The 10,652-nt window shown below is 42.6% G+C and overlaps 1 protein-coding gene across 1 annotated transcript; it reads right to left on the minus strand.

Moving 5' to 3' along the window:
- Positions 1-252: 252 nt before the first annotated feature.
- On the minus strand, positions 253-7,366 carry LOC147253531 (maternal B9.15 protein). Its single transcript, XM_086218742.1, has 5 exons — positions 7,182-7,366; positions 4,401-4,578; positions 4,179-4,316; positions 3,695-4,016; positions 253-723 (listed from the first exon to the last, which is right to left on the minus strand). Exons 2-5 carry the CDS (start codon positions 4,571-4,573, stop codon positions 502-504), a joined length of 855 nt encoding a protein of 284 aa, XP_086074868.1. The 5' UTR covers positions 4,574-4,578; positions 7,182-7,366; the 3' UTR covers positions 253-501.
- Positions 7,367-10,652: the final 3,286 nt, after the last annotated feature.

The raw sequence follows: 10,652 nt of genomic DNA on the forward strand, positions 1-10,652 counted from the left end.
GGCAGTTTAGTAAAAATACTCTTAATATACAGGTATTGTAACTGCAGTAGATTAAACCCCTGAATCACATTGCACAATGATCAACCGTGGAAGTATTTTGCAGCACAAGAGAGAACATGAATAAGAGGAATGACACCTGAAAAAACAGGTATTTGGCACCGAGCACATTGCTGAGTCCCTGAGTTAGTCTGAGCACCCAGTGACTGGAGTCTTAATATGTACAGTTAAAAAGATCCCAGGGAACAAGTTGGCTTTTTTTTTTTTTTTTTTTTTTTACTCCGTTATTCGTAAAGGGAATGCTGGATGCTGGATCATGGATCAAAAAGGAAATCTATAAAAGATGTGCGGAATACTTTAAAGCTGTACACACATTAAACAAAAAAAAGAATAGTTCTTCTTTTTGGCCCAAGCTCAGCTGGACCCTGATACCTGGCATGACATGGCTCAGCTGAAGCAGCCTTTAATGCTCTGAACACCTTCCAGCCACATTTCCATGACCGTCTAACCCTTTGCCGTTCCCCACGGCTGCAGAGTGGCCTGAGGCAGGATGAACTGTGGAGACGGCTGAGGCAGGATGTAGTAGCCAAATACCTGCTGAGGCTGAGGCTGAGGCGGCGGCGCTGGAGGTGCACAAACAGTGGTGAGGAACATTGGAGTGGCACCCTTCTTGTACTGAGGCCAAACCGCCGTCTGCGGGTAGAAATACTGGAGGTTGGTTGGACGCTGTAATGGAGGGAGGAAAAGATTAGCGGGGATGGTGGCGGCAGAAACTCTCAGACGTCACCTACAGCGCGTGGTGAGCTGCAGCCAGGATGAGTAACTAGCTGGTGACCAACAAACACGCTGCACTGCTTCGAGGTGCAACAATGAACAGGAAAATACAAGATCTTTCATTTGTTAATGGCATCTTATACGAACACTGATGCTCATCCTACTTTGTGAGTTTGTTACCCAGAATGTCCCCTTAAAAAAAGTTTCAAGTTCTATTTATAATTAAAGCTGCAAGCGGCACTGGATGGGCCTTTGCACCCTAAAAATACTCTATAATTATTGTAAAGGAAATAATACCACAAACATCATACAAATTGTACATAATGAACTGTATGTCCTGTATAACTGTGTAACTGTATAACTGTGTAACTGTATGTCCTGTATAACTGTGTAACTGTATAACTGTGTAACTGTATGTCCTGTATAACTGTATAACTGTATGTCCTGTATAACTGTGTAACTGTATGTCCTGTATAACTGTATGTCCTGTATAACTGTGTAACTGTATGTCCTGTATAACTGTGTAACTGTATAACTGTATGTCCTGTATAACTGTATAACTGTATGTCCTGTATAACTGTGTAACTGTATGTCCTGTATAACTGTGTAACTGTATGTCCTGTATAACTGTGTAACTGTATAACTGTGTAACTGTATAACTGTATGTCCTGTATAACTGTGTAACTGTATAACTGTGTAACTGTATAACTGTATGTCCTGTATAACTGTGTAACTGTATGTCCTGTATAACTGTATGTCCTGTATAACTGTGTAACTGTATGTCCTGTATAACTGTGTAACTGTATAACTGTATGTCCTGTACAACTGTGTAACTGTATAACTGTATGTCCTGTACAACTGTGTAACTGTATGTCCTGTATAACTGTGTAACTGTATAACTGTGTAACTGTATAACTGTGTAACTGTATAACTGTATGTCCTGTATAACTGTATGTCCTGTATAACTGTGTAACTGTATAACTGTGTAACTGTATAACTGTATGTCCTGTATAACTGTATAACTGTAACTGTATGCCCTGTATAACTGTATAACTGTATAACTGTAACTGTATGCCCTGTATAACTGTATAACTGTAACTGTATGTCCTGTATAACTGTGTCCTGTCTAACTGTGTAACTGTATGTCCTGTATAACTATGTCCTGTATGTCCTGTGTAACTGTATGTCCTGTGTAACTGTATGTCCTGTGTAACTGTATGTCCTGTGTAACTGTATGTCTTGTGTAACTGTATGTCCTGTATAACTGTATGTCCTGTATAACTGTATGTCTTGTGTAACTGTATGTCCTGTATAACTGTGTAACTGTATGTCCTGTATAACTGTATGTCCTGTATAACTGTATGTCCTGTATAACTGTATGTCCTGTATAACTGTGTAACTGTATGTTCTGCTGTGTCCTTCAAAAATGACCTTCATTCAAGCCACACACACATCCTCCCACTTCCTTCCCTCCTACTCTGTCTCCCCCCCCCCTCTCTCTCTCTCTCAGATGGAGAGAAGGATTTGATAAAAAATCATAATAAATCCCATGACTTTGGCCAAATGTTTCGTTAGAATTCACATTTTGTCCTGAATCCAGTGATACAAGTTGGAAAGTGGTCAGACGTCAGAAGCCTCAGTTTGACACCCATTTGACTCCCCATTGGTTTACATTGTAAGGTGCAATGTTGCACAGCAACTTTCGGGGCTTACAGAATCCAAACCGTTCAAGTTATTACAAACTTTTTAACTTTGTTCAGCACAGTGTCATAAATCATGGATTAAATTTTGAAGGCCCTAGGAGGAGATGGTGTTTGTTTGAGGTCCAAAATAGGCGGCAAGTCATACTTTCACGCGCACATTGTGGACATCCTGTTGGATTTCGGTCAGGGGTGTGAGAGTATGATTCTTAGGTCTTGATGGGACGAATAATTGAGTTTTGGTTCCACGTCTCTACGACATTCCTACAGGCCGTGGTGCCCCATTTAAGATACATAGGTGGCGCTGTGGAGCACATTTTGGCACTTGGGGGTTATTTTTACATTTTATCAAATTTGTCACCAGACCTGATGTGCGTGGCAAATTTGATGAGTTTTTGAGCATATTTAGGTTCACACTGAGGTCTGAAGTGGCGGAATAATAAAGAAAGAAAAAGAAAGAAAGAAATACAAGAGGCTAATAAAGTATTTGTTCAACCAAGAAAAACTGCATAAGGAGCATCCTTGTATCAACTACATTTCTGAAAGAAAATGGCATCTAACCTATAAAAATATCACTGTCCTCACACCCATGCCGATGGAGTGTCGGGGGATTTTAGTCGGTCAACAAATTGCTGTCTGAATCTCAGGAAGAAGCGTTGCAGTAACCACTGCCGTGAATGACCCTTAACTGTTGGAAACACTACTGCAACGCCTCTTCTTGTGAAACTCCAGCAGCGTTTTGTTGACTAAAAAATTTAAGCCAACCTTCCACCATCATGAAGGTGAGTTGAGATTTTTACATCGGGACCCAGCGCTTCATGGGATGAAGGGGCTTCACAGCCACTGAATCCTGCTAGAAGTAAACGAGTCTGAACCTGAGCCCTAAACAGTTTCTTTCTTTTTTTTAGGGCTCAGTGATTCCCGGACATCAGCTGGGAAATACAGTTTTCCAGAGTATTTGGTGCAGAAGTTGGGTTCTATTTTCAGCTGCGTATTAATACACATCTGATGTGCCTGAGAGTATTTAAAGTAGCCAGACAGCATAGGGGGTGGGGGGGTGAGGGGTTGGACTCCAAATGCAGTGTCCATGTTTTTGCAATGAAAGACTGTCACTCAGAGCAGTGCTGTGGCTCATTCTGTAGAAAAATGGCAGCCTGATAAGTTTTGTGTTTGATTCCAATACATTTTCCAGTTAAAAAAGAAAAGAAGAAGAGGAAAAGTACCATATTTCGGATGTATTTGACCTTATTAGGTCCATCTCGCTTCCGAAGCCTGGGCACCATTGCTATCGTGTAAGTGCCGCCCTCAGCCAACTCCTTCTTGAGGGTATCTTTCTCATGCTCTCCCTCAGTCTCGCCATCCTTCACCGCCTCCTCCTCTGTGTCGCTACACACGGTGGAACCACAGTCAGAGGATGTGGCCGAGTGGTAATCCGAGGTATCCAGGTTTATCGAATCCACCGAGGAGTCATCCGGCCCTCCCTCCTCATCCTCACCCTCCTTGTTGAAACAAGCTACTGTGAAGGGCCTGCTGTTCTCTCCAGCTCTGTGGGAGAGAGGGGATGGGTTATTTCCTGCTAAACCACATACACACACACACATACACACACAAGTCCGAGTCATCCAAGCTTCCCATAGGCATGATGATGTCATGCGCAGATATCTGGGCATGACTCGTGTCTCGTCTGAACAGGAGAGGGTGACTTACCTGGCGCACACCTCCAGAGGGTCAATCCACACTGTAACCTCAGGCGGGAGACAGAGCTCGCCAGGTGTCAGCTCGCTCTCCTCACACGCCTTTAGCAGCACCTCGTCAACGGGGAAGCCGTGATTTATCCGGATGCACCTGTGAATTGTTGAACAGGATAAAGGTGACTCTGGGCCTCGGTGATGCAGCCGCTCTCATCTTGATCCATGAGTGGAGGCTCACCTGTATGCTTGACCTTTACTGGGAGTGTCAGGGTACCAGTGCTTATCGTATTTGTCACATAAAAGTTTCTGCAGCTTCCCAGCAAACAACTCTGCTTTGGCCTCGTCAAGTTTGCCACGCGCAACCGCCAAACGTTTGAGGAAGTCGACCCCGGCCTTCACCTCTCTCCTCATGATGTCTGCAGGAGCAAACGATTGAAGAAAATAAATACATAATAAAAACATAACACACTTGACAACAAGCTCATCTGTGTTCAGAGGAACAGTTTTGTAACCATGCACCGTATCTTTATTCACTGTACTTATAATTTTCCCCCCTTCATAGTCCAAGGTGGTGGTGGTGGGGGAGCAGGTGATAAGAGGAGAGGAGCTCGCGTGAAAGAGCCCGACTTTGTAATGAAAAAAGAATAAAGGGGCTCAAAAAGTAGGATAAAGTATTTTGACGTCTCCCGATTGCTTGTTTTGAGCTGAGGCGCCGGTGTCAGCGTGACTGCTGGGAGGGGCGCGTTCACTTTAGGCCAAGGCAATAAAAATCTGCAGCCAAACTGGCTCTGAAATGCTCTGCTGATTTCCCACACAGGGAGGTAACGCCTCGAGGATTGAGCTGGAGGGATGTCATCTGTTATTGTGGCATGAAGACACGCCAACGCTGGTTCAGTCTAGGTGAGAAATCCATCACTCAGAGAGGCAGGAACCTTTCATAAATATGTTTTGGTCTTGTGCGAAGTGTGTCACTTCAAGCAACAACATTGTCGTTAGTCTGCAGGGCAAATAAGGTCAAACAGCAAGCAGGTTTGTTGCTGCTTCACCCTGTCAGCGTTTGTTCTGCTCCCTTCGGTAGCAAATTCACACACCTCCACTGCTACTGTATTTGCCCTTTCACCTGACACATATTTCAGCACAGCGATCGTTTTTCAACATTCTACGGGCTCTCACATTTCCTGTAAGAGGAGCTTCGTATTTGAATTTGTCCACACAAAAGATGTTCAGGCGAGAGGAGCTTTCATTCGTCTGGGAGGGGTTTCACTCCAGAAGAAACTGAAAATCAGATATGTTTTCTTCTTTTTTTTCCAAAACTCACCGTCCTTCAATACTTTTGTTTGGCCCTCACATTATTTACATCTCTTATTTTCTAGATCAGCAGAAAAAGGAAAGCGCAACATTCAATGTTTCTGAAAAATTACGATCTGGATCATTTAAATAGCATGATGCAACAGATGGAACGTCGCTGCTGTGCACTCAAAACAATAAACCTTCAAATGAAAGTTTTCAGTTGAACTGAAGTGGAGCTGCAACAACTTATTTTCATTTCGACTTTATAACGCATCAGATGGGAAATACCCTTGCTTAATTCCCCTTTTCGCTCCGGGGTAAGAATAAATCAATCAACTATTTCTATGTCTTTACGCATCCAACACAACTGATCAGACACATTAAAGACGTCCATGCTCACTAGTGTTGTATTTAATGGAGCGGAACTCAGTTTCTTAACCAGACACTTATTTCTGACACTGAAACCAACTCACTGACTCTGACACTGTGGAATCGGATGCGCAGCAATCTAACTTACTGCTGTGTTTCAGGACTTCTTCCTGAACTTCTCTATTTAGGATAACCTCGATTCATCAGGGAAGAACTTGTAGTTTTTATAATGATGCAGATGAATCATAACAGGAAGGATCACAGCGATGAAAAATAAAAATGTCTCTGTTGATTGCAACAGTTAATTCCTCCAAAAGAGGTTGCCTATCAAATTAGTGTGGCTTGAGCCTGTTTTTCACCATTAAAAGGCTTTGCTGTGACCAAGCGTCATCTTTGTCTACCTGCCCGGTCAGATGTTCAGTGTTAACATGCTACACCTCCTTTATCACCGGCGGTTTACTGTAATCTCACTCTCAAACTGAGCCAGGTTTCCATCTAGTTTGCATAAATAAATCTTGATAGGAGGACACAGATGTTCTTTATCTCTGACAGCTTGGTGTTTAAACTGCTGATCTAGTCCGAGGTTTGTGTGATAATCAGACTTCTCCTACCTGAACAGTGACCTGCTGCCATTATCGCGGGCCCTGCACGCTCGGTCCTGTCTCAGCATAGACCGTCTTATCTGCCCAACAGAAGGAAGAACCCTCTTCTCGACACTTCATTCTCACAGATCACCACGAACTGATCATACTTTTTTATAAAATTTTTGGTGACTGACAGTTTCAGTTGAAAGTTTCTTACTCTCCTCTCCACTGTTTCGTGGTCGTTCATTGCGGGCTACAGCAACAAAACTAACTTGTTTTCCGCGTGAAACAAAGGAGGCGCAACACAGCAGTAAAGATGCAACAAGGAGGCACACGTGTCCGCGGCTGACTGGTCCCTACTGTCCCCCTACAACCTGAAAACCCCACCAGACACCATCACACCACAGCTGTTTCATTCTCCACTTTGACTTCCCCCGAGAGAATGGAAACTTCACGCTTAGATACAAGATGGAAATATCACTTTGGGGTTTTCTGACAGCGTGGAAAGCCCCTTGTGGAAAACCAGAAAGTTAGTAGGAGCTGGTTTGTTTGGCTGTTTCGGGTTATCCGGGTTAATACTTCTGTTCTGTAGCCTGCGTTTTAAAAAAAAAAAAAAGTAGTTGTAACGATTTGGTCGATTTGATCGTACAAGATCTATAAAATAAGCTACGGACGGAAATTGAAGAAAAAAAAACATTTGAGATATCAAAAGCGAATCACAACAAGATTTTAACGAGGCTGAATTCACATAAAATGTAAAGAAAATAAACACTCACGTTTCGACGAGTGGTCCGGTCCGTTCGGGAATATCGGCGGTGTGAGAACGTGACTGGCGTCACTGCTGAGCTGGAATTATTATGGTCAGCGGCACATGTTGCTTCCTTGTTCTTGGTTCCAGCTCTTCGTGCAACACAGACGCAACATTACCGTCAGGGTGACTCACTTCCTTTACTCAGCAACGCCGTGAGCACGAGATGAGTCCGCGCGAGAGCGACAGCCCCCCGACGCACCATATATGGTCAACCAGGTAAACGTCAGGGGTGAGGCGCTTCAAGCTGTTTTCACTACCGCCGAACACACCCGGATACGAAGGTGTTTCGTCGAGCGGTTGAGGTCATCGCTTGTTCTGTCTGCGTTCAAGTTCTGAATCCTGAGTCTATAATTACTGTTATTAGTTATACAACGATCCTAAAGCTATTATGGGTACGATTACTTTCACTGCTGCCACTACTACAAAGAATACTACTACAAACAAATTCTAATATTAGCCATCGTAATAATAACTAATACAACAATTAGTTCACTAGAAGGGTAGTAGGGAAGCAAATATAGTATTGATATGTCCTAAGTATCATCACCTTTTTGTATTTTCAGAAAATAATGTGGTAAATATATACAATCAACAGGCTTTCACAAATATTTTGAAAATCAAGAAAAAAAACGTTACTTTTTTCAGTTTCACAATGCTTTCATGTCATCAACAGTTTCTAAAAAAAATGTGAATGTAATATAAACTTGTTTTGTACAGATACACTGACATAAGTCATATCAACTGTTAGTCAGATAAGTAGTTAAATATTAGCCAAGTCCCTCATTGTGTATAGAACAACAACAACACCAACAATAATAATAATAATAATAATAATAATATTGAGGAACAATGCGGGCTGCACGGTGGTGCAGTCGTCAGCACTGTCGCCTCACAGCAAGAAGGTTCCGGGTTCGAGGCACAGGATCTTTCTGTGTGGAGTCTCCATGTTCTCCCTGTTCCTGTGTGGGTTCTCTCTGGTACTCCAGCTTCCTCCCACAGTCCAAAGACATCAAGAGGGGACGAGGCTGATTGATACTCTAAACTGACTGTAGGTGTGACTGTGAGTGTGAATGGTTGTCTGTCTCTATGTGTTGGCCCTGTGATGGACTGGTGACCTGTCCAGGGTGAACCCTGCCTCTCGCCCGTAGCGGCTGGGATAGACTCCAGCCCCCCTCCCCCCCGCGACCCTTAACAGGATAAGAGGTAGAAAATGGATGGATGGATGGATGGATGGATGGAGTACCAATGCCTTAAAAGTAAATGATGTTTTGTCTATTCGAGTAGCCTCTTTGGATACTTTCACTTTCAAAGAATTTGAAGACATTTTTTGCTTATTCTTTTGGAAGTAGGCCCATTGAGCCTCACTACAGATGGCATCAGTTACTGGATGGGGACAGAAACATGTAACAAATATGTCATCAAGATATTGAACTGGTCACTACACATGTGATGATGATGGTCACATTCTGCTGCTGATGGCGTTAAAACTACTGCCGGGGTAAGAAGAAGAAGAAGACAAAAAGACCCAGCTGAGGTTGGCCCCGACCTCAGTACAAGTCCATCACAGGGCCGACATACAGAGACGAACAACCATTCACACTCACATTCACACCTACGGTCAATTTAGAGTATCAATCAGCCTCGTCCCCAAATTGCATGTCTTTGGATGGTGGGAGGAAGCCAGAGTACCAGAGAGAACCCACACAGGAACAGGGAGAACATGGAGACTCACACAGAAAGATCCCACGCCCGAGCCAGGACTTGAACCCAGAACCTTCTTGCTGTGAGGCCACAGTGCTGACCACTGTACCACCGTGCAGCTCTCAGTACAAGTAAAGCAGTTTATTTTACTTGAGTAGATGCACACAAAAAAATACTTTGAAGCCATAACGTAAATCCAAATGACCTGTACTTTAACTAGAGTGGCATATTTTAGTAACATTTTTCCACCACCGGTAGTTTGCAGACATTTTAACAAAGCAGGAAAAGCACACGTGTAATCAGAGCTGGCCACATTCTATTCATTGTCTCCTTAGGTTATATCAATGAGTCATAATGACCCCCAGATGGGAAAAAAAATAGTTGTTAATATTCATCCTGAAGAAAACATGGCGTTTGACCAAATTTAATGCAAATATACCTCAAAATTGTTATTTCACTCAAAAAACCCCAAATATTCTACGGGTGAAGTCAAGGTTTATAAAGATTCATCCTCTGGAAACCCCGATTGTCTGAACTAAATGTTGCAAAGTGTTTCAGAGAGCTGGCAGAACTGCTAATTCTCTGTATGTACGAAACAAAAAACTCAAAACACAACGTGAGCTTAGTATTGATGTGTCGTTTTCCAAATGTATTCAAAGTGTCATGCCAAGAGTTAAATATGCAGAATGAAATATATTATTAACTTGTAATGATCATGTTAATATTGGAGCAGGTTGGACTGAAGCAAATTTGTTTTTAAATCCATCTTTTTAAGTTCTAATTTACATTCTGTACTGTATTTACCTGTGACGTGCAGCGGAGTAGAGAAGTAAAGTCACGTAAAATGGAAACACAAGTACTTTGTAAGTAGCCTATGTACTAATTATTGGAACTTGTCAGAACTTGAGTAAATGTTTCTCTGTTAGTACGTGGCCCTCAGTTCCCAAAAAGTTGGTGTGGTTTTATAGTAAACATGGAAGAAAACAAACCACCAGAGACAAATGACAGACGCGATGAAAGAAAGTGAATGAAATGAAACGACAAACCTCAGGTTATCAACACTTTACACTGCATCCTGGCAAGCAGAGCTTAGCAAACAGCTTTTTAGTTTTCAGAATGTTCTGCCCCACTTTATCAGGTGATAAGTGGGCACATGATTATCGTTTGAGGTTTCCTGAGAAAATGAAATGCAAAAAGGAGTGTTAACCAACCGACCTTCAGGGTCTCGTTATTAATGGTTTCTATCCCACAGAATGATTTCCTTTATATCAAATTCTAATGAAAATTCTCAGTGAAATATTTGATATCTGTAGCAGTCCATTTTCTTCGTCAGTAGTGAACGGCGGTGTTCTGTCGTATTCATTTTGAAGGTTTGAAGCGCTTGGAGATTTGAACGTCAAAGGACGATGAACAAAACTGTGTGAAAAATATGGTTTGTCTTTTAAAGCCTTGTATCCTTTGACACCTTCAACCAAATGAACCTTCAAATAGCCGTCCCACAGAGTTGCTTTACTCCATGCATTGCTCCTTTGGCTGCAGCTGTAGCCATAACAACCTGTGAGTCAGTATATTTAAGATCCATAAAGCCTCCATAAATATCAGCCGTTAACGATGCACGGACTGAAACTCTGCAGCTCTTAAATCACCTGCATCAGCTGGCATCTTATTAACAAGATCCCTCAGGAACGGCCTTCTTATCTAAGGTACCTCTTTACTCCTCTTTCTTCTCGGGGTA

The sequence above is a fragment of the Aulostomus chinensis genome, chromosome 11 (assembly GCF_037954235.1).
Source record: "Aulostomus chinensis isolate RoL2024-O1b breed Wild chromosome 11, RoL_Achi_v1.0, whole genome shotgun sequence".
Classification (NCBI taxonomy): domain Eukaryota; kingdom Metazoa; phylum Chordata; class Actinopteri; order Syngnathiformes; family Aulostomidae; genus Aulostomus; species Aulostomus chinensis.

What these genes read in the sequence shown, in the direction of transcription:
- LOC147253531 (XM_086218742.1), bottom strand. Translation starts at nt 4,573, where the DNA reads ATGAGGAGAGAGGTGAAGGCCGGGGTCGACTTCCTCAAACGTTTGGCG. An exon ending in CCTCTGGAGGTGTGCGCCAG is followed by an intron (nt 4,017 to 4,178) that starts GTAAGTCACCCT and finishes TCTCTCCCACAG; the next exon opens with AGCTGGAGAGAACAGCAGGC. An exon ending in TCAAATACATCCGAAATATG is followed by an intron (nt 724 to 3,694) that starts GTACTTTTCCTC and finishes CCTCCATTACAG; the next exon opens with CGTCCAACCAACCTCCAGTA.